Genomic DNA, 26,714 nt, shown 5'->3' with positions numbered 1-26,714 from the left:
GCCATATTTCACACTAAGGACCTTTCTTCACTTGAAATCTTCAACACAAAAGGAAGAACAGATGTTCTTGGTATCCATGCACATTTAAAGTTTGTTTATCACAGCAATTTGTAGAACACAGAAATACAGATGGATCTGAAAGGTGAAAATTATAACTTTTAAGTGAACTTGATTTCTGGTGTATCGCAGTTTGCGGTGTTTTGTCATGTTATTCCAGATTTATGATAATGTTCACCGAGTAACTGTCATTACTACCGGGTACTGTAACAGTTTTACAAGACCTACAATGGTTCCGATTCAAGGCAATCATCTGCAACTGTTTCAAAGCAATCTCATCTGTTAAGCAGGTGCTGGTTATAAAAAGACACTGCCACTGATTATATGAACACATTATAAACACTTGACAGTTTTATATTATCAAACACTTTGATGATTAGTCACTTAGTAAGACATTTCTAGATATGAATGAATTGAAAGCATATACTCTGGAAGAAAAGAACAATATTCCCCTTTTACCTCTAGTCCTGAGGAAGCTTTTTGTACGGCAAGATAATTCAAGGCATTCTTCTCAAATGTGGACAGCCAGTCTTCATAGCCCTGAAAAGAAAGTCATGAGTAGAATGATTTCCCAATGACAAAGACTTATGATTGGTTGACTATCCACTTCAATTTGCATAATGTTCTCGGACACTTCCAAATTGCACACGATCCGTGGTCCTTTGTGTTCTATCATAAGATTCTGTAAAGGCACAACAGACTTAATCAGTTTTCCTAGTTGAAATTGGTGGCTGAAAGCAAACATTCCTGATGTGGAAATACTATAAAGTTACTGCACTGTGATCAGGACTGCGTATCACAAGGTGGGCTTGAGAAACAATTTCAAATGGAACAAATCTGATATTTTTAGGGGTGAAGTTTCTGCAGCATTTGAAGACACACAACGGCTTATAGTTGAGATATACTTTACCGGCCAAAACGTCTTCCATGTACATTGCTTACGACTAGTTGAGGACTTGTTTTTTGTACAGCACATAAATTTGCTAATCATGTCTATGATACTACGCCAAGATGTGAAATGAATACTTACAAGACTAGAATCCACGTTAATGTCTGGGAATATCCTCATCAGCAAACCCTTGGATGATTCCTTCTCCTTGTATAAACTAGCATCCAGCTCCTCCTAGTTAAGACAAGTAAAAACAAGAAAGGTGTATATTGTCATCCATCACAAGGCTACAAGCTCAAAGAAGTATCATGGCGTGCTACTGAAATTGCAGATACATTTTTTGTATTTTTCTTGAACAGTTTCTGCATCCAACATAACCGACTTGAAAAAAGTTGCCAGAAAATTCTGCACTTATAAAGTACAAGTACATACATGTAGCATGTGTGCACACAAGCTGATATTCCTTACTTAATGCATGGTAATGGTTATTCAACATGTACATGTACCAAGGATTGATTAGCTTTACTTTAGCGATTACCCTTGATGTGAATTTGGTTACAGAAGTTTACCAAATTCGGAAAACAAAATTCTAGCTTACTGCAGAGACACTAATATTGACATCATTCCTATGATGTCAATTTTCCTATTGATGTAGGCAATGGACAAACAACTACCGGTACTTGTATCTGTGATGCTGACTGAATATCATATCCATTAGAATGTTTTATAATGTAGGTTCTTTTTTACACAAATACTCTGCTTGGAATGTTACAGTGCAAGCCACTTTTTGAGACTTGTCATGAGATAACACAAAAAGGGGGAAAAGAAATTTTCATTTTAAAACTATACAAAATTTTACAAGAAATGCAAGGGTTTTAATTTAGAGTTTAATTAAGAGTTCTCAATCAAACTTAAAATCAAAAGAATAAACAGCATACTCAGACAATTTGACAAAAGAGTTATCAACCCATAACACTGTTTAGATGAGATTTCTTGAAACATAAAACAAAACAATGCGCAAAATGACAGACAACAACATACATACATGTAGATCAGTTAAGGAAAGCAAGTTAGAAAACAGTTGTATTTTGGAATTATATAGAATACATGTACATGTATCGTCAATGCAACAAATGATTTCTCTATCTATTACTCAGGCTTGCAATTGGGAAGCAAGAAAAAAGAGGAAATTCAAAGCTTTACAAGACTTTATACAAGACTTTATGCAAGACTTTATACAAGACTTTATACAAGACTTTATACAGTGTTTTTTATTGGCAAAATTGTGAAGTGAACAAGCTCGAAATGATCTCGGAAGCTGCAGCCCAAATGTAGACCTGCTGTAGCCTATAAGTCATGTACATGATGTAAAAGTCTGTTCTTATAATGCACAACTACTCACGTGGTCATGACTGTCAATTGAAAAGATTCAGATTACTTTGTTGAACGTCAGTTGGTGCATGAAGTGTTTTACAGCATGTGGAATACCCAATTTGTGAGCAGTACAGTGCTAGCCCCAATGCGAAATGAGTGACCTCGTGACCCAAGTTTCCCTGACTGCATAAATTGGTAGCTCTGGTCAGTGGAGACCTGAAGCACATGTTGTTGCGAGGGCCTCAGGGACAAGGTGATTGATTGCCAAACAAGGCATTCGGTGAAGTTTGTTACTAACCAACCAACCAACCAATGGAGAGACATGAGTACTTGTAGAGCTGCTTTCCCACAGCTAACAACGAAATCAGGTGATCCGAGAAAATTTGCATGCCTGGTTACTGAATCTGCAGGTACACTGTAGATGTGTGCTCAAACCTTTAAAGCCCTGAATTCTTAATTCTCTGGCACCCCAATATGATAGTGGGGATCTATTTTGAAGGTTCCAGATTCCCTTATTCACCAATCATATAGTAATTGTATCTGTCAATCTTCTTTCGCTTGTTCAGATTATCCTTGCACAGGATAGTGATTAAAATAACAGACCAAGCAAAGAAAAGGGACTTTTAGTCAGGGTTAGACAAGACACAAATGAGCAAAAATAAAACATTTGCGCAATTAGTATTGTTACAATTAGCATTAAAAAAAACCCAGAAGTTTGAATCATGCAGAATGATAGACAAGCACATGCTAAAAAAATAATCAGAGCAAAATCACGTTACATCAATTTACGCATCATACGTGTAGCACATTTCAATTTAATATGTAACTGGTTCTGGAACTGTGAAATGGAGATGCTATGCAGTTCCATCATCCATGTACCGGTATAGGTAGCATTATTTTATTGATCGTGTGCTTACAAAAGATGGAAGCTGAAAATAAGCTGGTGTTTTCTTAACTTTTCTTGATTAGGAAGGTGAACAACAATGTAATAAGATTTTTTTGGCATAAAACTACAGGAAATTGACTCAGGAAATGAATGCACGTTTGGTGTTTTTTAATTAATAGGTTATTCTGAAGAAAAAAAACAAATGTAATGTAAACAAAAACATTATTCAGAAAATAAAACAACTACAGGATAAAACAAATTAGAAAAATGACCAACTACCACATTTGACAAACTTAGTTGAACTAGTATTTTATGGTGTAAATTATGGTGCAGCACTAATAATTGGGAAGTCTGTATTTTGTAATTAACCCAAAGTCTACCGAAGAAAACACATTTCCATGAACCATGTGACCATGTTGGAATTAGTAGATCCCTAACAACCTTAAAAAAATGACCTGAGCGTTACCTCGAGGCTCCAAAGAGCAACTTCTTGAAGACTCTTTCAAAATAAAACAAATACAAAACAAAAATATAAACTGATATGACTTTGCTTAGAGCTTTGTTTTGGTAGCAAGCATTTGAGTACATTTAGCATTGAGGCAAGGTACAGCATGCCACAGACAGTCTTGTTACATGAGATATCATCTAACCTTCTCTTTCTCCAACGCCTGGGCCACTTTGTCCTGGCTTGTTTTTTCGGCCGCCGTGAGGGCTTCCATGGCCTTCCAATTTTTCTCCTGAAGTTTCTGCTCGTTTGGATGGATACATAAAATGCATCGTTTCAGACAGGAATATGATGAAACTAAAAAAAAAAAAATTGTGCTCGTTTGCTTTTTATGTGATTTGCTCTCCTTTTGTCTGGTACCCAAGAAGCATTACCGTGGTGAAGTGTTTGGTGCAGAAACCAAAACATGAAATCACTAAAAGACATCTACATGTACAATGGAGTTCATTTCAAACCTTTCAAGATTTGCATCACAATGACAGAATCATAATGGTATTGTGTGGACCCTTTAAAACAATGAAGGGTTTTAAAGTTATAAGCACATTTTACTGGATGCATTTGGTTTGAAAGTACTAAGGGCAGAATAAACAAATGATCATCATTCTTTCTCAAATAATTAATCTAAACTTGCAATTGCTTTTGTCAAATACACTGTAGATGTACTGATTGTGCTTCATAATTGTTGAACTTTTCAGCAAGAATCTGTATTTTATTATTTCCTCAACATTTTGTGCAAAACCGTCTGGGAAATCCATGTATCTGATGTACATCATGAACATGTACATATATGCAATTTGGATGTTTCATTACAATATCCTACATGCATACATGTAGTCCCAATTAAAAACGTTGTTTGTGGCTTTGGGAACATGTACCCATTACTATGGCATTAGGGTTAGGCTCAATGTTAGTTATACCAACAAAACAATCCTGTTTGTTAATGCTAAAGGCAGCTGTTATCAAGGAAGGGTAGAGTGCATTGTGATCTGCAATCAAGGACTAAACAGACAATAACGACACATTTAAGACAGTAAGGTTAAACGAGCAGAACCAGAAATCAGCAACAACATATTACAGCAATCATTTTGCAGTTTTTATACAACAGAATCCAAAACTGCAACAGAACAAATCCCTCCTGAATCTGATCAAATCCATCAGCTTCATGTATAGAACAGATAGTCTTTTGATTTGGCTGTGTTGAATACAGAACTGTTGTGTGAGTTACCAGGCTACCTGTCTGTACATGTACCTCTCTACTTTCTATACAGGTCAGGATAGTGTATAAGTACTTAATAACCGGCGATAACAGGCAAAACATTGCCAAATAAAAAAGCATCCGAAAGCAAGAACCATTTCTTTTAAGAATGAAAGTCTGTCTGCAGGCGTAATTTACTTATGAAACCAAACACCAAATCCATGATTCTCATAACCTGCTAAGCAGATTACATGTGTTAGCAAATACTTTGCGAAGTAAAAAAACCCACAAACTATCAGGAGGATAATAACAATCAAATGATATGAAGTTGCTGCTTCACTTGGCACACACATTTTATGAGTTCACCAAATACATTTATTACACCTTTGAAATAAACCACCAAATTCTCCAACAATTTTGCTTTGAGAATTCAAACTGAATTGGAAAAGAGATTTTCTCTGTTTAAACAACAGAAATTATTTCCCCCTGATGCATTCTTTAAAACTCTCTTTAAGAACACACCGCACCCTTAAAGCAACCATGACAAAGAACTTCCAATGAATATGATCCCACAAAAGCTATGCATTTCAACATACTGCAATGTGTTGGATTCTTCTCTGATGCACCCTTTAACATACAGCAACCATGAAGACAAAACGACTTCTTCACAAAAGCCAAAGATGAACTTTTATGACAGTACCTGTATGAAAAGACGAGTCCAGCAGACCCACCAAATTCTTCCTGAATTTGACCCGGGTTTAAACGTTGATTGAAATTCAATTGTAGCTACTTTCAATAACTTGATGGAGATCTTGAGACATCCCGGTGATGTAAATTCCACAAAATACTGAAACAAGACAACTGGACTCGAACTTACTCGGTGGAGAACAGTTTCATGACCTATCTGGGTCACTTCCTCGGCTCCGAATGGGCGGCAGGAAAGGACTGATGCTTGAAATAGGCACTGCTTGAGCAATCAAAATTCTCCTATGCTACGTTACGGTGATTAACAGAGCAAAAAGGACGATCGCAACACCTCTTCAATCACCCGTCCTTTCAAGCTGCCCATTCAGATCTGAGGAAGTGACCCACATAGGTCATGAAACTGTTCTTCACCCAGTAAGTTTGAGTCAAATTGTCTTGTTTCTATATTTCTTTGAATGTACATGTAGCTACTTACATTATTTCGTTGTTTCTGCTGCTCTAATTGTTGCTTGAGTGTCTCCAATTCCTCGTCTCTGGATGAGATTTCACCCTGTAGCGAAGCCAAGGCCTTTTCTTTCTCATTCATGCTGGGAAGGAAACAAAACCCAGATTCATAGATGAATCAAGATAGGTACATCCTCACTGGAAGCTTACCCCCCCCCCCCCCCCTCCCAAATGATTTGAGCTTTTTTGGGGGGGGGGGTTATGATACCGATTCAAGCTACATTTACCTTGCTTCCAAAAAGTTGAAATATCACCAAACAATTACAAACATATGATGTAAGCATAAAGTTGGTGATAGAACCATGTTAATCGTTGTGTGACTTGATGGTTTGCACGCTGTGCTCTTTCCATCGTCACGAGGTCAACACGTGGTTTTGTTAATTACAGGGAAATATGTCCAAATTACTTGGCTACGCCTAGCAATAACACAAGCATCTATGGGAATTGGATTCAGCTTCTTCCATAGCTGTAAGACCTGGGCACAGGAGATCAGCGTGATGGACCAATGCTGTCTTTGTCGACGAGTGAGTGAGTTAACGAGCCTTCCATATGCCAAACCAAGTAATCCTGACACAGGGCATTCTTTTCTTAGACCTACATGACCTACATGTTTTCATGCTCCTTCTTCAAGACGACATCTTCCTTAGGTTCATCACTACCCATGTCACCGTTGGGTTTCATGGCCTCAGCTGCCTGAGCTAGTTCCTTCATCTTGGTTTGAAGCTGAGTCTCCAGTGAGGCCTTGGCATCTCTTAGGTTCTGCAAGTGATGAAGGGAAAAAGAAGAGGAACAATATCTGTCATACAAGTATACATACAATGATGGAGCAAAGGCTTATAAATCAAATTTCCGTTGCAAATAAAATTAGCTTTAGAACAAGAACAATACTTTAATTTGTATCCTGTTTATTCAATGTCAGATTTTAAATTCAGGCCTGATATTTGACCCTCAGAAAAATGTTGGAGAAAATGTGTCTTGCTGATCCCCGATGGTGAAATGTTTACCGTACAGAATACTGAAGTTGGTGAAAATAATAGGAAATGAAAGTAAACAAAAAAGGAAATCCTATTTTAAATAGCAAACCTTTCATGCCTATAAAATGTGCCTTTGTTTTAAATATTGCATCAAACAGAACAAACCAAATGAGTAGCTTAGTCTTAAATAGCTGTGATTACACATTCATTCCCGGAGTTTTGTCTGTTTGTTACTAACTACAAAGGTAAGGTTGCACACTGAACCCTGTTGATATAGTTGGGTGGAAACAAAGCTTTTTGCCCTATCTCCAGTGCAATATGCTTGTATCAAAACGTTTGGATGGTTGACAGTACAGTCACTCACCGTCATTTCCTTATCCTTCTGGGTGCATGCTCTCTCCTGCTCAGACAACTTGGCCTTGGAATCATTAACAGCGCCCTCAAGGTTCATCTTTTGCTTCTCATGATCCTAAAAACAGAATGGATAGATGAGTATTATACGCCAAACTTTTACATTCTGTCTCATGATGGGCAGATAGCACATCATATGATACACAAACACCTGTCATATTCTTTTATGTTCCGGTTGTAACATGAAAGAACAGAAGCATTCCACTGTGTTCTCAGAAGAGCATTTTTGTAAAAGAAATGTTGAACAATTTAAGCCAATTTGCAAGGCAAGACCAGTACACCATCATTGTGGTATAAATAATAAATATCTCCAATGGTTTTGGCAATAAATTTTTGTTTGCAATGACGTCAATAAAATTCCATATTTGTTTTTTTCCTTTGACTGACTCTTGTTTTACATGTTGGTGAAGAGCAAACCCAATATCAACCTCCCTAGTCTTTTTCACATCACAGTCTTGTAAGTGTTGCAAAACCACTTTTGCCCATAGACTTACATGTAGCACCCACACTTCAAATTCCTTTGAGGTAATCTTTTGTGGAGTATGGATAACACTTCAAATTCCTGCACAATTCTTTTGTCATGTTTGTGGTTAAGCTCGGGGCAAGCAGGCAGTTTCGGTCATGATCCACCACTCTCCACACTGCTGTACTTTGTGCAGTGACTCTCTGTGTGACACAGTTACTTTAACACTTCATATCCCTTCATCTGAAACTGACCTGCAGGATATTAATGGATTTGACATTGCTCTGAATATTGACCATGTTGATTTCCCACTAGAAGGGTCAAATGCACATCTCAAAACTTCATCAGAAAAAATAGACATGGAAATAAAATATTTGGAGTCAGTGACCGAGAGTCTGGTTTCAATGGCTGAAATTTGTGTATTCTTCTATAAGACAATAGGTGGGAGGCGGGGGGGGGGGGGGGGGGGGGGGGGGGAGGAGGATGGGATGGATGATGATACAAGAAGAGTCTGTAGCAGGTGAATGGTATAAGTTACTGACCCTGAGTCTAGTTTCCATAGCTGACATCTGTGTACTCTTCACACTATCAAGACAATAGGGGGAGGGGATGGGCTGGGGGTGATGGGGTGCATGACAGGGGGAGGTTCTCTAGTAGGTGAATGGTACAAGTTACTGACCCTGAGTCTGGTTTCCAGAGCTGACATCTGAGTACTCTTCACACTATCAAGACAATAGAGGGAGGGGATGGGCTGGGGTGATGGGGGGGGGAGGGAGTGTGATGGGATGGATGGATGGTAGGGGGAGGTTCTCTAGTAGGTGAATGGTACAAGTTACTGACCCTGAGTCTGGTTTCCAGAGCTGACATCTGAGTACTCTTCACACTATCAAGACAATAGAGGGAGGGGATGGGCTGGGGTGATGGGGGGGGGGGGTATGATGGGATGGATGGATGGTAGGGGGAGGTTCTCTAGAAGGTGAATGGTACAAGTTACTGACCCTGAGTCTGGTTTCCAGAGCTGACATCTGAGTACTCTTCACACTATCAAGACAATAGAGGGAGGGGATGGGCTGGGGTGATGGGGGGGGGGGGGTGTGATGGGATGGTAGGGGGAGGTACTCTAGCATGGTATGGTATAAGTTACTGACCCTGAGTCTGGTTTCCATAGCTGACATCTGTGTACTTTTCTCACTATCCAGACGATACACCTCCTGCAGTTGTTTCTTGACAGTATCGTTCTCCTTCATCAAAGCTTGCAGACGTTCCAACGTCTTCTCTCCCTCTCTGGATGATGTCTGGAGACGAGCTTCTGCCTTACGTAGCTCCTCAGAGACCTCGCTAAGACGTTTGGAGAGAGCTGTTTCATTCTCACGCTGAAGGAGAAGTATTGGAATAACAATTATTGAGTAAGTTAAGTGAAGGACAAAGGTTCTTTTCGATTATATTCTCAGGCTTCTGAAGATCGTTTTGTTGGAAATTGGTGTAATTTCTTTAACTTGGGATTTACATTTTTCTATGGGCTCTTTTCCAAAAGCCCAGTGGGAGGGCCGCAGGTGGTACTGGTTCGGGCACGTATGACCCAAAGCATGCACAACTAATTTCTAATTCTGAATTAGCACATACCCCAGTGTTCTGCATGAGCATCAAGCATTGCATGCAATGCATTCAAAATGTCCTCCAAGTGGTCTCCCACTTCCTTTGTTACTATTGAGGGGGTAGTTGTACATCAAGTTCAAATGGAAAACAGTTGGGTTTTATCTAAGCTTTTAAAATCTCTTACAAGTTAGGGGGCCCTTTCAAATCTTATAGTGTGTTCATGACAAGCAAAACTGGGCATACGAAACCATCCAAATTCAAAATAGATCATTTAAATGACAACACAGCATCTAGTTGGATAAAATAATGTATTACTTCTAAATCATGCTCATTAAATCACAAAAACCATGTTGCTTTTGAATGACTGGGAAAACTAAAAGCAGGTGATAGCCTGTCTACCATACACGTACCTGTCCAGCCTGGCCTGCTTCATACACCTTGATCCGCTGTTCATACTGAGTGAGTTTGGATTCCAGGCTACGTCGTTGATCATCACCCTGTCTGACGCGACCCTCATTGGCGGACATTTGGTTCTTTATCTTCTGGATTTCATTCTGGAAGCTAAGAGGTTCAACAAAGATGCATTCAAGTAAACCTCCAATCTCATAGCTTGTAATGAAACAACTCTGAGTCTATGTAAATGCTTATTAATAATTGTTGACTTACTGTTGTGCATTTCGTCCTGCTTCTGCCTTGAGTTGAGTGTTCTCATCACGGAGTTGATTCAATGCCTCTACCCCTGTGTTATCATTCCTGGCTTCTACTTGCTTGATGTGAGCCTGAAGATTCTGGGTGTCACGGGTATGAGCATCATGGTTCTGAAAGCAATCATGTCAACATCATCCAATTACTTTGAATGTAAACAGGAATTATCTCTTAATCACAAGTTGGCATCATCTGAAATGTAGGCATTTGCTCTGATATACAGAACATAATATGCAGGAGAGAGGAAACTCCTTTTCTGCAGATTTCTTGGCTTTTTCTTGCATGTCTGCCAAGAATAGAACAGTTGTCTCTCAATCCTACCTCCTTGCAAACTATTGTTCGAAAACTTCCTGAATACAAAAAAATCCAACACTGTGGTAAACTCCTTACATTTCAATTAATTAGGACATAAATCCAAAAGTAAAATAGTAGCTTAGCTTTAAATGCAAGTCCTGATTAATAAAAATGAACATATTTGACATTGGTACACTGGTGGGTCAGTCAGCGTAAAAAGAAAATCCTCTAATTTCTTCTGTTCATACATATTTATGTATCTTTCAATCCATGTTTTTCTTAGCTTTTGAAAAAGATTCTGCTAGGATCATAATGTCAGGCCCACTGACATGTGTGACTTGTTTACAACTCAAAACTGAAATTGAGTACACGTGTTATGAGATAAACAATGCCTGACCTGTTGCATTCTAGCTCTGAGTGCATCACATTCACGGCTATGGTTATGCACCGTCTCTTTGTAGCGAGACTCTACTTGGATCCTTCGGCTTTTTTCTTGGGTCAGTTCAGCGCGTAGTTCCTTCACCTTCTGAGATGAGGACTGGGCTAGCAGCATCTCTAAGAAATTACCAATGAGACAGGAAAAGTAACCATGAAAGTCAAACAGCTAATTAGATGTATTATAGTGACAAATGATCCAGTAGTTAATGTTTTGCCCAATCACAGCCATGCCTGCATATGTCTGGCAAAAGTCTGACATGCAAGTGTACATGTTGTTACGCACATGTCCCTTGAATCAACATGTATGATTGACTGAAGAAAGGTTCAAATTATTTGAAAATATGAAAGCCAAAATTACTTGCTGGACATGAGACTACTGCTTACCATTGTGCAAGGCTTGTTCCTTCTCCTGCAGTTGTTTTTTCATGGCTTGGACTGGATCACGTTGGTTGGCCTGCAAACAAACACCATCCCAGTTGTTATCTACAAGATCTTGGCTCTCATTTCAACCTCCGTAATTAAGTCACACCCTAGTATTAATTAGGGGAGGCTGCTTTCTTTTTGTACCAATGTACCATTCACATGTCAAAATCTTACGTCATAAATTTAACTTTGCCATAAATTTAGACATTCCAAACATCAAACAGTAGTTGGTAGTAAACCTTTTTGCCATGTGCAAATAGTACAAGGTAATTATTTCTTTTGCAACAACTTCTTTTGTCCTTAATTAATGATTTTTTGAGTTACTCTAAAACTTTACTCTAAAAAAGTGCCTTTCATGCTAAATTATAAATGAGTACAAACCAAATGCCTACTTTAATTTTAATAAACACAAGATGTGTTTTTCAAACTGAAATTTCTACGACTACATTTGTATTTTCGCTGGTAATTTTCTAATGACACATCCCACATGTCAAGTGAAGACAACTAACGTAGCCACCAGACACCCACCTTGACCCAGTTTTCCGATGTTGCAGCGGATCCACCATTCTTGTTGAGCAACACTTCCACAAGTTGCTGAACTTCCTTATTGGACAGAGTTGCTGTCTTGAGCATGGCGCTAAGATTCTTGGCCTTCAGGGCTCCAGTGTCCACAGCTACATGTAGTTGCAAATTAGCGAGAGAGAAAAATTACAAAAAAATATTTTCTGATAACATCCTTGAAGGATCTGCCCATACAATGGTTTCAAAAATGGTAACAATTCTTAAGAATATCGGTGTAACTTTATAAACATAAAAAAAATTATTGTCTCATTTTAAAACTAGTAATCATAAATGATTTCATGATATAAATAAATATAATACTACAGGAACAAGTGCACACTGTAAAGAAATTTTTTTAGACAAAAAGGAAGACATTTTAACTCAAAGATTCCTTTCATGACTATTTATGCTAATCAGATAATTGAAAGTGCTTAAGCCCTGTCCGCACTGGACTTTTTTTGGTCAAACTAACCGAGACTATGGGTACTTTTCCCATTTTAAGTCCAGTGCGGACAGCCTAGGACATTTTCCTCTCGGTTACTTTTCCCGAGTCCAGCGGTTACTTTTACTGGCCAACTGCTGCCCAGGAAAACTTCCCACGCACCCAGGAAAACTGACCAGGTCACTTTTCCCGAGACGATAAGTCCAGTGCGGACAGTGGGAGTCGGTAAAAGCTGCTCAGGAAAGCGTACATCCGGCCCGAGCGCCCTGTTATGCATACAGGAGACCACACGAACCTGCCGCGTGCAGTGGCCAAACATTTTGTAGAAACACGCTGCGGTGTATCATCAAGTTCGAGCGGTAAAATCTCGTTAAAATATATATTTCAACGGACAAATACATACACAGAGAAGAGAGATCGAGTTCTGAGAATTAATTTGCGGAAATTCTCTTTCTCTATCGATGTATGTTATTTTCTACGATCCAAATTCGTCCTGATACGCTACTGTAGTCATGCACGGAACATCATGGTCCGGTACCGTACGTAGGCCGTAGTCACTGGTTCCTGGCCCACATCATAGCTTTGATTCTGTAAGCATGCGATGGGAACCAACGAATACTGATGGCACTGCTGCCGCACGGAACATCGTACAGCGGCATGGCTTCGACGACGTGCATCACAAATGCGTCAGAATTATATGCCTTTTCGTCAAGATTTAGCATGTCAAGATGAAATAATATCGTGTAAACGATTATGTTGTGCATGCAAATGGCGTGCGTATCGGCGGCTGAAAATGTGATCGGCAATTTGTTTTCTGTGTACGGTGAGTCATTTTACTGACACTGTGACAGCTCGGTTACTTCTCCCACGCGGTCTGGGTAAATTTTCCCGTGTCGAAAGTCTAAGTGCGGACAGTGGTCACATTTGACCATTTCTCATTTTACCATCGTCTCGGTAAAACCTTCCAAAAAAAAAGTCCAGTGCGGACACGGCTTTAGGTGTACTTGAATTTATAAGCAGGTCTCAGGCCTGTACATATAGTCATGTACATGACATACCGGTACATTAGAACAGAAACGGACTTATGACAATGAGAACATGGTTAACAAAATAAAGGCGCACCCTAAGTACTGAATAATGTACAGCATGTATGTACATGTAGTACATATGTATGTAACTGCATGGCCAATCATGCAAGTCGTTTTTCAGAGTATGGTTGTAACATGACAAAAATTGACCATACAGGTTGATATTTAACAAAATCGCAATTCACACTGTATTGGTACTTCGGCGTACATGTCAACTCTAGTGCTGTCCAATATGTTTGCATTGTGTGACAGTTTCTAAACATTTTGAAAGGAAAGATTGTAATAATGGGCAACCCCATGAGGACAGAGATTTACAATGTATTGTAGGCCTACACTGTATTAAGAAAGCCATTGATGCGGTAAGGGCAACACCCACCGTACATGCTGTAGTCTAGGCATGCTAGGGGAGATGAGGTTGGAGATGAGGTTTGAGGAAAGCTTTCAAGAGCCAAAGATTAAGTACAGATAAATGTGTTATCAGTGAATGTTAATTGTAATTTAAATTCACGCATTTTTACTGCTTTTAACCATGAGAGGTAAAGTACATCTACATGTTTGTTGTAGCAATTCAATGCACACGCTGCACATGTACTTAACTATATTCCAATACAGAACAGAACTGTGCATCTATACATCATAGTAAATTTCACCCACAGCCAAAATTTCTATTCATTTCTGATGCGAATTTTCTAAAAAGTCTGCCGAGCCTTGAACCATTCAACCTTTTTAATAGGAATTGTGGGAGGCTGAATTCTGTAAAGAACCTGCTGCATTTGACCCTTTCATAATGGTATCAAGGCTGTAATACCGGTATGGCCTCCATGTACACGTACCATACAAGGAAGCCTTTATGGGACACTGTAGCGGAACCGAAACCTACATGTACATGTACCTACAAAATGTATCTTTTGTATGGCACACTTGAAAGAAAATTCCTTGCATGAAAGTTTTTAACACAAGGACATGTATATAAATTGGCAGAATTGAAACTGTTGTGGATAGGGAGGTGAACAAATATTCTGAATAAAAATCAAACACAAAACATGAAAAGTAGCAAACAAAAACAAAAACCCACACCCATAATATACCAAACAAAACGGAATGAAATGCAAAGAAAAGGAAAATATTAAAGGAAACCAAAACAGAAAGGATAACGTTAATACTCTCTTCCTGCATGAGAGACAGGCCGTTGGCTTTGGACTGTGTGGTTACATACAAGTACCGGTACATTGTACTGGTTCAGGTTTCTTTACCAAGTGTAGACAGGAAAGGCTAATTGTGTACGTAATTCCGGCGCTGATCTATTGTTTTTTTAACAGGCAACATCCATACTGTACAGGTTCAACTATAAAAGTGCCGGTACATACATGTATAGTGTACAGGTACAAATGTACAGGTCTGTGCAATGATGTACTCAAACTGTTCATGTGCAGTACATGTACCGGTATTGTGTACAGTACATTTTTTATGAACATACATGTATGTACATCATGTACACTTTGGACCTTTCAAGAATAATGAACAATATGGCTTACATGTAAATGGTTCTGACATTATCAATACACAACACACTGGGGTACATAATGGTGACAGCAAGTACCTAAAGAAGTGTTGACATGGTGACTCTCACAATTGCCCACTGCAACAATCAAATGTACATTTTTGTAAATTCATAAATTATGTGAAGCACCCAAACCAAAATGTTAAACACTGTGAACAGCTAAAACGTAAATTCTGGAATAGAAAACTATTGAAATTGTCTCCTTCAAGAACATGCAACCCCTTTAAATATGGGTGGTAAAATATTCTGGCTTAACAGGAAGTGTGTGACCTTTGGGTCACAGGTTTCTGTAGTAGAACAGTTAGCCATGTACATGTACATGTATGTACATTGCACAGACCACATACTGTGATCAATTTCAACATCATGGCTGGTTGTGTTTGTACAACATGGATGCATTATTTTTACCAACTGTGACACAGACCACAGTTTCTTGGCAAAGCATGTAGGATGTGAAAAATTATTTACATCCACTTACATGCATGTACATCCATGTACAAATGTACCCGTGTGTATGTAAGTGGATACAAATGTACGGTGCATCATGTGTACATCATTGGTCCCACAACGAAGTGGCGTACCGTTGTTGTTCGCACAAACTGTTGTTCGCACAAACAGACGATACATCACAACTTTTCGTGACGCACAGAAAAAAATATAAATTATTCCTGGAGTATGCTGGACCATAAACTTGTTATTATCAAATACCTGTAACTCATGAATTTTACAATACATGTACGTCATATTATTTTATATTTTGAGCAAAGGCATAATAATTAATATTGCACTTACATGTACATGTAGGATTATATGTTTGTGTGCATCATGAACAATTTTCTTCGCTTTATACATTTCATTTGAGAACATATCATTCTTACTTGAAGATGATTACAGTACATAATGATAGAAATTTACAGGAGCGAAATAACATTGTGTAATGCACAATGTACTGTGTTCTGCAGTGTACCGTACTGATTGCACTAGCCTTGAATACATTATTTACCATCAGTCATTTTACAATTCACGTAAATTATGTGTAGCGGGGTTTGACACCAAAGCTCAGACAACCGTAACATATGGTGCACTAAGATCGCACAATGTGGGAGGAATAAACAGGGTCACGTTGCCTCGTTTATCTTTTGTGTGAATGCAATCAATTACTTCTGTGGCCATGGGTGGTTAAATCAAGAGTGTTAGGGATACCTGTAACTGAACACGAAAAATAAACAGTGTACAAAATGTAGTAATCATAAAGAGAATTTCAAATCAATATGTAAAAGGGAACATGTTTCATGTGTACATGGTGTACAACTAGTGAAGTTGCTTTACCCATGCTTTTCAGCATATAGGCCTATGCATTATTTTTTTCTTCCGACAATTTTCAAATTTTTGTTTTATTATCCTTTTGATATTTGGACGTTTTCATAATGACCATAATGCATGGGCCACAAGTAATTCAAAATTTGTATCTCATTACTATGTGGAATTTATCACACGATGTTTCATATAAAAATGAATGTTACAATGTATGTGGAATTAGTTATGTATGGAATTTGTATGTGTATCATGTGTATGTGTACCACATACATACAAACAGTCACACGAACAACAAACACAACACTCAAGGAGCTGATTTTCAAACTACCCCGGTACTATTGACAGTTGAGGGACTCACCTGAACGATAAACACAGAATCACCCCTGGACAAGTAGCTAATCCTCAATACTATTAGTATTACTTGAAGTGATCCAACCGATTTCATCTTACCTGTATCCCCTGCTGGTCCTGCTGCTTTCTCCCCCGATGGTGCCCCAGCCTTGGCCCCTTTCTTGCTCTTCACTGGGGAACTCTGGGTAGCACCAGCCTCCTTCTTGGGTTGTTGGGGTGCAGCTTGGGCCTCTGGAGCCTTCTGGGCCACTATTGGGGCTTCTTTCTTCTGCAGTTTCTCCTCAACTGGCTTCTGTTTCTGGGGCTTCTGGCTAGACTTCTGGGTTGGTTTGGGAGAGGTCTGGGTCTTGGCTGGAGGAGGAGCAGATTTGGTAGTTGCTGACGCAGCCTTCTGGATGGGTGCTTCTTTCACAGGAGCCTCTTTGGGGGTCTTCTTGGAAGGTGCTTCCTTGGAAGGAGCTGAGGTTTCTTTAGCAGCTTCTTTCGCCTTGGGCGGTTGCTGCTTTTGTTGCTGCTGCTGTTGTTGCTCTTGCTGCTGCTGCTGCTGTGGTACTTTGGGTTGTTTCCCTTGCTTAGGAGATTTGGTCTTAGGTTGAGGAGCAGGAGGGGGAGCAGCAGCGATTGGTTGCTCAACTATCGGCTTGATTTCCTCCTCCACGGGTGGTGATGGAGGTGATGGGGGAGGTGATGGTTGGTCAATGTCATTCACTTTATCTTTCTTCTTACGAGGAAAGGCTTGACGACGTTTCTGCCGCTGATCTCGATGTTGCTGCTGCTCCTTGTCAAGGCGAGCTCGCTGCTCTGCAATGGCCTCCTCATATGTCTTCTCCTTCATGGTGAAGATGGAGATGATATACACTAAGGCAGACAAGCCGATGAAACTAGCAAACACCACCAGGGCTAAGACCTGGGGCTCATACAAATCCACAGCAATCATGGTTGATCTGGACTTCACCACTTAATCTATCAGAAACAAAGAATGAAAAACACAACATTATGCAGTTAAGCACTATTATTTTCTGTGGAAAGATTTCCATATCTGGCCATCACTTGTCACCCTTTGCACAAACCCTATGGGACTGGTCTGAAAATTTCGAAGTGTTTTCTCAGTAAAAATTCAAAATTTGTCCCTGCTAAATTTTACTTTTTAGGACATATTATCACTTTCTGATGGCTGATAGTGATAGGTCATTTAAGAGAAAAATTACTGATGGCCAGATATGGGAATCTTTCCTTTCTTGTAGCCGTGTAGGCCCTATGCGTTGATTAACCCTAACTCCCTAGGCCTTTTTGCTAGGATGTAGCCTCAATCCTGCAAAATCCTCCAATTGGCCTCATGGAAAAATAGCATATAACCTCAATCCTGCAAATTCCTCCGCTATTTCTTGAATATGGTCCATGGAGGGGTGACCACTGCCTGAATCCTGCAAAATCCTCCGGCTACGACTGTCAATAGGCTGAGGCAGAGGCAGTGACATCCTGGAGCAGTGCGGAGGATGTCAAGTATAATCAAGGACTAAATTTATGCACGGCTGAGCATAAACAACACAAGGTCCGGCCCAAGACCTTGACACAGTGCGTACTCCGAAATCAGCAACCCACTTTTGACATGTAACCTCAATCCTGCAAATTCCTCCAATTTGCAAAAAGGATTTTGGAGGATTCAGGGCGGTTAGGGTTAAAAATAAATCAAGTTTTAAATAGATTTTGTAGATTTTAGGCTACATCATGTGTATCCTACTCTTAAATTTTAAAACATCTTGGTTTCCTCATTTTCAAAAGGGTCATGAAACTCATGGTAAACTTCTCTAGCTGCTGCAAGAGAAGGCAAGGAAGGAGTTTTAGAAGAGCAAGTGATGGCCAGATACATGCATGACATGGGAATCTTTAACCGATGCTATTTTTAAAAAGTCCAATGCCCAGGTTTTTGCCAACTTAAATCCTTAGGCAACCAATGATGGGTGAGCGACCCTACATTATTGCTTTATGATTAGGCAGTGTATGTAATACTCTGCAAAAAATGTTTGAGACATGTTAAAATAATAAAAGAAGAATATTCTTATTTATTTGGGGATGAGAAAAAAAAACTTAAAAATGTGGTGCGGTCGGAATCGTACGCGAGTCATCCCGCTTACTAGAGGCTAAGCCTTTGCTTAACCATTACACCAAACGTGCTACACAACTTTTGGTGGGAATTTAATACATCTTATAATTCAGCCCTATTTTAAAGAGTACAGCGCCCTCTGTTGATATGGATTGCCGCCGGCAAACCTTTAGTAATCGTTAGTTTGCCGTCATTACCTCCGGCAAAATATCCACTATCTTATGATTATGATTTATTATTATTATTATTATTATTATTTATTCGACCTCAACAAACATGACAAAGAATAACAAACAGTGATACAAAACCAAACAAAAATTACACAAAAGTGGTTGAAACGCACAACAAAAGAAACGTATAAACATGAAATTTAAATTTAAATTACAATTTAAATTATTAAAAAATCATGAAGTAGACTAGATGGCATACAATGATACATTTATCAAGTTTATGGCAATAAATTATGCATGCTTTAAAGTTTATGCTTAGGCTTTTTTTTCAGCAAAAAATCGGCATTTAAATGACATATTCGATGAAGCGTGAACGGCCTTGCACAACACTTTCAAACATTCCTCCATGACCATTAATGACGAGGAGTGAGGGATCACTGCATGCACCGATGCAAGCTGTGCCAACAACAGCTAGCTAGAGCTCATGATGAGCGCGCAGTACAGCTGAAGTAAGTTAGTGATTTTGGCGATATTTTTTGCGCCTTAAACCAATCAGTCTTCAGTCCCATTTGTTGCACATTGTTGTAATCGTCTTTTTTGGGAAAAGCATGGAAATTCGACAAATCCAATTTTAACCTACCTCACAAACCAGAGACTTAAGTGTTTTTGACGATCTTTTCACAATCCAAATTCCAACGACGGCAACCTAAAGGAAAATTACACGCCTACATACGATATGCATGAGCGGGAAATACGTACTGTGATTGGTCAGTGGCTACCAACATGGCGACTTTTGGTCTTACAAGAAGTATTCTTACATTTCCGTGTGTTCAAATTAAGTTGATGAAACCAAGAAAATGTTGCAATGCTTTACAAATTTTTTTTAGTGCTTTAAAATTTTTACAAATTTAATATTAATAAATAAATTTACATGGATTTAAAATTGTTTGTTATTCAGATATTTTTATTAGAATATTTACTAAAAGGGAGTACCAGTAGTGAATTGCACAGCCAATTGCCAACTTGGCATTTAATCTCGGCGCCGTAAACGTGCAATTCCTATTAAATTGACAGAAGGCCGGATACTAGACCTTTGTGCGCAATCTTTACATTGAAGTTTCGCAACCTAAATAGCACCATGCTATCACAGTCGAAAAAAGTGGAAGTGCTTGAAAAGCACGTGTTAAATTCTCGCATTCGTTTCTTGTGAGTTCTCTGATGCATTGCAATATTGGAAAGCAAAAGAAGGGCCGAGTGTTTTATAAAAGGGGCAATAAACTAAAAACTTACCGACCTCGTGCTATGATGTTAAAGCATGGAGCTATAAATAGCTCCATGCATGATGTAAGCAAGCAGGCGCCATAATTTCAAGCAGTTTGGTTGTCCGATAACTGGGCGCCACATTAATTAATGGTTGGAAAAGGAACGGACATGACGGAGCCGGAGGCTCAGTGCGTACAGATTAAGTACACACGTTCATGCAGCTAGCAAGGCAGCAACCATGCAGCATTATATAATTTACAACTTGGCCTTTTTGAGGTCTAGGATCATGGATGTTTATAAAATGTTCTTTTTATCCGGGAAGGAAAGAAATTGTGGACAATATTCAGAAGTATTGTGGGTACTAATAGTAATACATGTACTAGTAATAAGTATAGGCCCTATATTTAAAAATATAAAACACAGAAATGTCGGTTGTGTGCATGTTGCCGGTGATCTGGTTAGGGCCATATAAATGCCATATGATATGGGCACGAATGGGGGGGGGGGGAGTAGGGTGAAGACCCCCCCCCCCCCACTGGCCCCAGCCCACCACCACCACCATGCATATCCATGCTTTGCTTTTCAGTACTTAGTAGTAGTAGTACTAATGGTGGAAGTACATACATGGCATTTTTAGGCCTAAATGATAAACATGATATTCATAAACAGGCAGGCAAAACCTGCATTAATCCTGGAAAAATACAATTTCCTCCATACTAATTAACAAACACTAGCTGAGCACGGAGAGAACTTGTATTGTCATGATTGTATGCATGAAATAGGCTAGCCCGGCAATGCTATGTACTCGCACTGAGTTTACAGTGCGGGGCCATCGTGTATAGGGCTAGAAGAAGAAGGCCTATATGTTTGCATGCTGACGCCTTGTTTAGTTTGTGTATTTTTAATGTGCATTTTCCATTTTTCCCCGTAAGTTTAAAAGGGTGTAGGCCTATACTTCTCTTGATATGCGTACTTGTCAATCACCCCTACACCGTTTGCATGTGGCATACACATGTTAAGAATGTGTTGCTCAATCCATGTTCCAGGACTGTCAATCTGGCAGTGACTCGATGATGTCGCAAGATTCAGACAAAAACACCAGTAAACATCCAGTCAATTGGCTGGATCTACTGCAAGGAATTGAAGTCATCGTACTAGATATTGAGGGAACAACAACCCCAATAACTTTTGTCAAGGTAACAATGACCATGTGCTTCTTCATATTGGAGTGTTAATAGGTTCAGTTACCATTGCACTTGACTTTGGAGAAATAGCTGCAAAGTGTCATATTGAAGGACACATTAAGAACTTTGGCAATATACGATTGCCAGGCAGAGTTAATCAAAACACAATTTAGGCCACAGGGATAAACATTGACCAAGAAATCTATACATTGTCACAGTTTGCTTGTCACTTTTATTTATAATGTACGGTTGAATGGAAGCTAACTAAATACTCATGTTAATGCAATCTGTAGCCAGGAAGGCCTACTGCATTTGTTAAAGAGTTGAAAGCTAAATACCATCTTACCCTGACTTCTTTTGTTAATTGTTTGGCATTGTTTTTGTTTGTGGCACATTGAGCCAGTGTTCGGCAAGTGAAACACTTTCTTAACCTCCTTTATAGAAAGTAGTCCTTTGTTTTCATTCAAATACACCCACCAGTATGAATCAAATCTTTCATTGGATTCAATTAATTTTTCTGTTTATTCCCTTTTTTGATAGGATGTTTTGTTTCCGTATGTCACCGAGCATCTGGAGGACTATTTAGATGATCATTGGGAGGAAAAAAAATGTCAGGATGACGTCAGAGCATTGAGGGACCAGGTAAGCTCAAGCAAACACATTACTTGCAATGATATTTCATGATACAACCTGTCAAGAATTTTGTACACAAGTTGAAATGTTTCTGAATTAATGCAAATACGTCACAAGTCCTCACCAGCCTTACAAATCCCAGCAAGACCATCACAAGACCATCACAAGCCCATCACAAGACCATCACAAGTCCATCACAAGACCATTACAAGACCATCACAAGTCCATCACAAGACCATCACAAGACCATCATAAGTCAGCCACACTCATGTCAACTTGTGACCTGACTTGTGATCACACAAGACCATCACAAGCCCATCACAAGACCATCACAAGCCCATCACAAGACCATCACAAGTCTTCAAGACCATCACAAGTCCATCATAAGTTATCCACACTCATGTCAACTTACTTGTGACCGGACTTGTGATCACAAAAGACCATCACACGCCCATCACAAGACCATCACAAGCCCATCTCAAGACTATCACAAGACCATCACAAGCCCATCATAAGTCATCCACACTCATGTCAACTTACTTGTGATGAACTTGTGATGGACTCAACTACAACACTGATATGAATATGTGCTGCAGGCCAATCTTGACAAGGACCTTGAAGGTGTAGTCACCATCCCAGAAGACATCCAAGGTGATTCCTCATCATCTAAGATGTCAGTGAAGGAAGCAGTGATGCAGAGCATCCGATGGCTGATGGCTGCTGACAGGAAGGTGACAGCACTCAAACAGCTACAAGGTCATATGTGGAGGTCAGGATACAAGGACAAGACACTTGTTGCACAGTAAGTCCATAGTATGCATCCTTACTGCTTTTCATTACTGTGGTAGTAGAGATATATTTGCAACCGCACTGATCACCCCATCCTTAACTGAGTGGTTTTCGATTGAACATGATATGTTTATGAGTCCCTTGATGCTGCACAAGTTCCCCATTCAACGGTAAGAAAGGGAAAGATGGGGGAGACCACTGGGAGGTATTCAAATGCATTGCTGATGACACCTGACGCTCACGCTAAGACGCCTCACGCTGTACGAGCGCGAAACAGTACGCACACTTGGAGAGGCCTGCCTAATGGGCTCTCAATAGTGGTAAAAAAAAGGCCTCCCTTGTTCTTGCACCGCACTCATAGCTCGTACCTCTACCACACCGCTCACGTGTACTTTGGGATACGATCGCAAGCAATCCTGTGTCCGTCTTTGTTCATATATATTTTGTAGCCCTTTACTGTGAGTGGTTTTCAGCCTTGACATAGGTGACTTTTATTTAAACAGTATCCATTGGCTGTCTCTGTTATTGGAAACTTTGAGAAGTTTTGTAGTTTTCTTCCAGCCCTAATGACTACCTGCCCGTCTGATTAGCAAGCTTCTATGTAGTGTTCTTGACATATGTTTTGAGTTGTGATTTTGTTTGTTTGTTAGAGTTTACAGTGATGTGCTACCTGCCATCAAACAGTGGATATCAGACGGTAAGAAGGTCTACATTTATTCATCAGGGAGTGTGGAGGCACAGAAACTACTGTTTGGCCACACTGACAATGGGAGCCTGCTGGAGGTATGTCAACGTCAAAGTAGAACCAACATCAAGGCCATTTTGTGATGACAGTTAAATAATGAGACTTCAGTGTTCAACAGTGGCTTGACATTTGTGTACTGCTTCCCCGTATCCTGCTTCCCCGCCACTTTTCTGAGCTTCTGATTTCTAGCTTTGTCCTCTCTGTGCAACCATCACATTGTGTGGCCTTCTCTGGGTTTTATGATGGATGACTTATTAAATACAAAATAATAATATACATGTACCGTAGTAACATCTTCAATAGATTCTTCTCTGACATTGTAACTATACTTCCTGTAGTTTATTGTTTAGTTCAGCCAGACGTTAACAACAAACCATGCCTGTAAAAGTCTGCCACATTTACCTGTATTTCTTTTGAAATTTCGCAGCTTTTCTCGGGATATTTTGACACCAAGATTGGATCAAAGGTGGAGAAGGAAAGTTACCTGAAAATAGCGGCTGAGGTTGGAAGTGAACCTGGACAAATTCTGTTCCTAACAGATGTCACCAGAGGTATTTCTTTGTACTATATTCTAGTGTGGTTTACTCTCCTTTGTCACTCCATAATGGTAACCAAAGACAAGAATATCAAATGCATTCGTGTGACCAAACTTGGTCACGTGACGGGTCACGTGAGGGCCTCAACAACACTAGTTGATAAAGACACCGTGATGGTGTCGCAAGCTCCTGATACGAGCTCTGTAACCAAAGTCTCAAAAAGGTATCTTTTATTTAATTGATATAATAATGGGACAGGAAACAAACTTTCATGCTCAATCAAATGCATTGTAAAGACATTGTACCAGTCAAAATGTTGCGATTCATTTCAGTAATAAATATGCTAGATTTGCTTGTGACAAAGTAATAACTGCTAGATACGCATAATGTGGCATATTTATTGCCTTTGTGAATACTTTTTATTAGACATTCTATCTCAGATGAAGGAAGTTCTGACAATTTTGTCTCCAAATAACAAAAAAAATGTACTTTTCGAGATATAAAAATATCGAAAAGGCAGAAGTTCTGTTTTTATGATGCATCACAATGAATAAATATTTGTCTTTATTGACATTGTTTGTTTTTGCATAATTAGAGGCACTACCAGCAAGTCAAGCTGGTCTGAAGACAGCGATTGTTGTGCGAGATGGAAACGCACCCCTGACAGAAGATGAGACGAAGTCATACCAACAAATCAAATCATTCAGTGAACTCTTACCGGATGACGGAGAACCACTGGAAAAAATACAGAAACAATGAAATTCAGGGATTTTTTCCCCTTTAGATCAAACTCTTATCTGAAAGCTAAGAGTTTTTTTTATATTTTTTATTGATAAAGATATTGAAATGTGGGCGTCGTTTTACGGTACACTCTGATTTGTTGTAGTTACAGGAAAATCTTCAGTATCATGGGTTCTGAAATTTCTGTCTTAATGATAATATAAGTTGAAATGTAATGTAATTAGATTTACTGTAATGTTTTTCTTTTGCCACATTATGTCTTACCAATGTTTAATTTTTAACCATTTAAGTTCATTCAATGCCTCTTTAACTGAACTGCTGGAACATGCAAGGTATGTAACCCATTAGAACTTGTACTATCAATTTTATTAGGTTTTACCCTTCACCAACATATAAACACTATATACTTGGTGTGCTACCTCCAGGTGAAATTGAGAGAAAAAATCACTTGGTGAGACTCAAAGCCATGACCCCCTGCTTTCTGTTACAGACGTCTTACTACTTGCCAACTTGTGGAATCGGTTGGCTGGTTCAAAACTTAATGAATCATCTTATGAAGAGAACTTGTTCTAAATTGTATTATGGTGTATTTATTTTCCTGAAGAATGCATAAAATCATGGAGTTATGTGGCAGTTTCAGGTGTTACAATAAAGAAATAGGCAGGGTGGTTTCAGGTGGTACATGGACTAATGTGCATAGTGCTTTATTGAAGATTGTGTTAACATTGGAGGAATGTGTTACATAGGAAAATGAAACTAAAAAGGGACAGTGTACATGGCATCTGATATCTTCACTGCTTGTGTAGATCTTGAGATGAATTATGCTTAGATTTTTTTTGCAGGAGATGTCTGCCAAGATGTAATAGTGAACTGTGCACACACAAAAACATTTTTACCCTTAAGTTGATAAGTTATTACACAAACTCCACTCACAGGACGATGTTAACAGTAGATACAGACCCAAAGGTTTATTGTACTACAATCCAAGTGATTCATACACAAATATGAAGTAATAGTAACACAGCAAATAAACCAACTAGTTCGTAAAATTACCGACTCGGTTCTGTATACAAAATTAGTTTCTTCTTTGTTTTTGAACAAATCAACCTTGAATTTAACCAAGCAAACACATCTCCTTTCATACGCATGATTCTGCTCTCACACTGCAGCGACGGCCGCATTCAACACATACAACTGTACAATTTGTGAAATTTCAATGACAATTTTCAAAATTTTTGCTCATAATTAAATGCAAATAAAGGAAACAAGCTAAATGACATGTTTGAATCAGGTATGCAGTGTCAAGTATTTATTTTTGGTTAATTTTTTATCTTTCAAATCAATGATGCAAAGGGAAAGATGGGAAGTAAATACTTCAAAATGTCGTCAACTTTAGGAGGAAAGTTAAAAAGTGAATCCTTGGTTACAAAAAAAATGACGAGGAAAGATGAGCACTAAACGAAACACTAAACTAAAAGTGAATTAGTTGTACATGTACTTGGTTTGTAGCATTGTTTGATTATAATAATGGTGTGAGCATCACCCTGTTGTATCTTACTAAAATCTGAAGAAAAAAGTTGATGCAAATATTTGCTTTCAAAAAGAAAATTAAAAATAGAAATGAATGGATTAAACAAAACTTATTTTTTCTGCCTGCTTGAACAATATTGAGCAATGCATACAAGACGTTTGGTGCTAGGGGAAACATGTGCAATACAGATATGTAAATGTTTTGTACGAAAACAGAAAAATCATAATTTGTGATGCGATCAAGCTAAATGAGTCGTTTGTCGACCCCGGTCAATTTTTT

The 26,714-nt window shown here is 39.0% G+C and overlaps 2 protein-coding genes across 21 annotated transcripts in view; one reads left to right on the top strand and one right to left on the bottom strand.

Annotated features, from left to right (window-relative positions):
* Positions 1–19,785, bottom strand: part of LOC119741028 (ribosome-binding protein 1-like) — a 39,246-nt gene extending 19,461 nt beyond the window's left edge. For 12 of the 15 annotated variants that reach the window (XM_038216603.1, XM_038216602.1, XM_038216600.1 and 9 more), the window contains exons 1-15: positions 19,654–19,785; positions 16,839–17,702; positions 11,948–12,093; positions 11,381–11,450; positions 10,956–11,113; positions 10,226–10,377; positions 9,970–10,120; positions 9,112–9,336; positions 7,454–7,558; positions 6,723–6,874; positions 6,087–6,198; positions 3,857–3,952; positions 3,673–3,705; positions 1,088–1,180; positions 517–597 (exon numbers count right to left, since the gene is read on the bottom strand). In XM_038216603.1, coding sequence (XP_038072531.1) covers positions 517–597; positions 1,088–1,180; positions 3,673–3,705; positions 3,857–3,952; positions 6,087–6,198; positions 6,723–6,874; positions 7,454–7,558; positions 9,112–9,336; positions 9,970–10,120; positions 10,226–10,377; positions 10,956–11,113; positions 11,381–11,450; positions 11,948–12,093; positions 16,839–17,676 — 2,412 coding nt within the window. In that variant the 5' untranslated portion in view covers positions 17,677–17,702; positions 19,654–19,785. The remainder of the gene's footprint in view (positions 1–516; positions 598–1,087; positions 1,181–3,672; positions 3,706–3,856; positions 3,953–6,086; positions 6,199–6,722; positions 6,875–7,453; positions 7,559–9,111; positions 9,337–9,969; positions 10,121–10,225; positions 10,378–10,955; positions 11,114–11,380; positions 11,451–11,947; positions 12,094–16,838; positions 17,703–19,653) is intronic. The other 3 variants (XM_038216605.1, XM_038216610.1, XM_038216611.1) reach the window with 3 other exon arrangements.
* LOC119741029 (enolase-phosphatase E1-like) lies at positions 19,449–26,243 on the top strand. Of its 6 annotated transcripts, none has more exons than XM_038216620.1 (7): positions 19,449–19,522; positions 21,323–21,472; positions 22,001–22,102; positions 22,690–22,895; positions 23,533–23,665; positions 24,055–24,178; positions 24,759–26,243. In XM_038216620.1, the coding sequence occupies exons 2-7, from the start codon at positions 21,347–21,349 to the stop codon at positions 24,920–24,922; spliced, it is 855 nt and encodes a 284-aa protein (XP_038072548.1). In that variant the 5' UTR covers positions 19,449–19,522; positions 21,323–21,346; the 3' UTR covers positions 24,923–26,243. The 6 variants fall into 6 exon arrangements, with proteins under 6 accessions (XP_038072548.1, XP_038072545.1, XP_038072543.1 ...); XM_038216617.1 differs by lacking the exon at positions 19,449–19,522 and adding an exon at positions 20,096–20,219; XM_038216615.1 differs by lacking the exon at positions 19,449–19,522 and adding an exon at positions 20,226–20,357.
* The last annotated feature ends 471 nt before the right edge of the window (positions 26,244–26,714 follow it).

Source organism: Patiria miniata, unplaced genomic scaffold (assembly GCF_015706575.1).
Source record: "Patiria miniata isolate m_02_andy unplaced genomic scaffold, ASM1570657v1 HiC_scaffold_5, whole genome shotgun sequence".
In the NCBI taxonomy this organism is placed as follows: Eukaryota; Metazoa; Echinodermata; class Asteroidea; order Valvatida; family Asterinidae; genus Patiria; species Patiria miniata.
The sequence above is the reverse complement of the archived record's forward strand: the minus strand, read 5'-3'. Positions and strand labels throughout refer to the sequence as shown.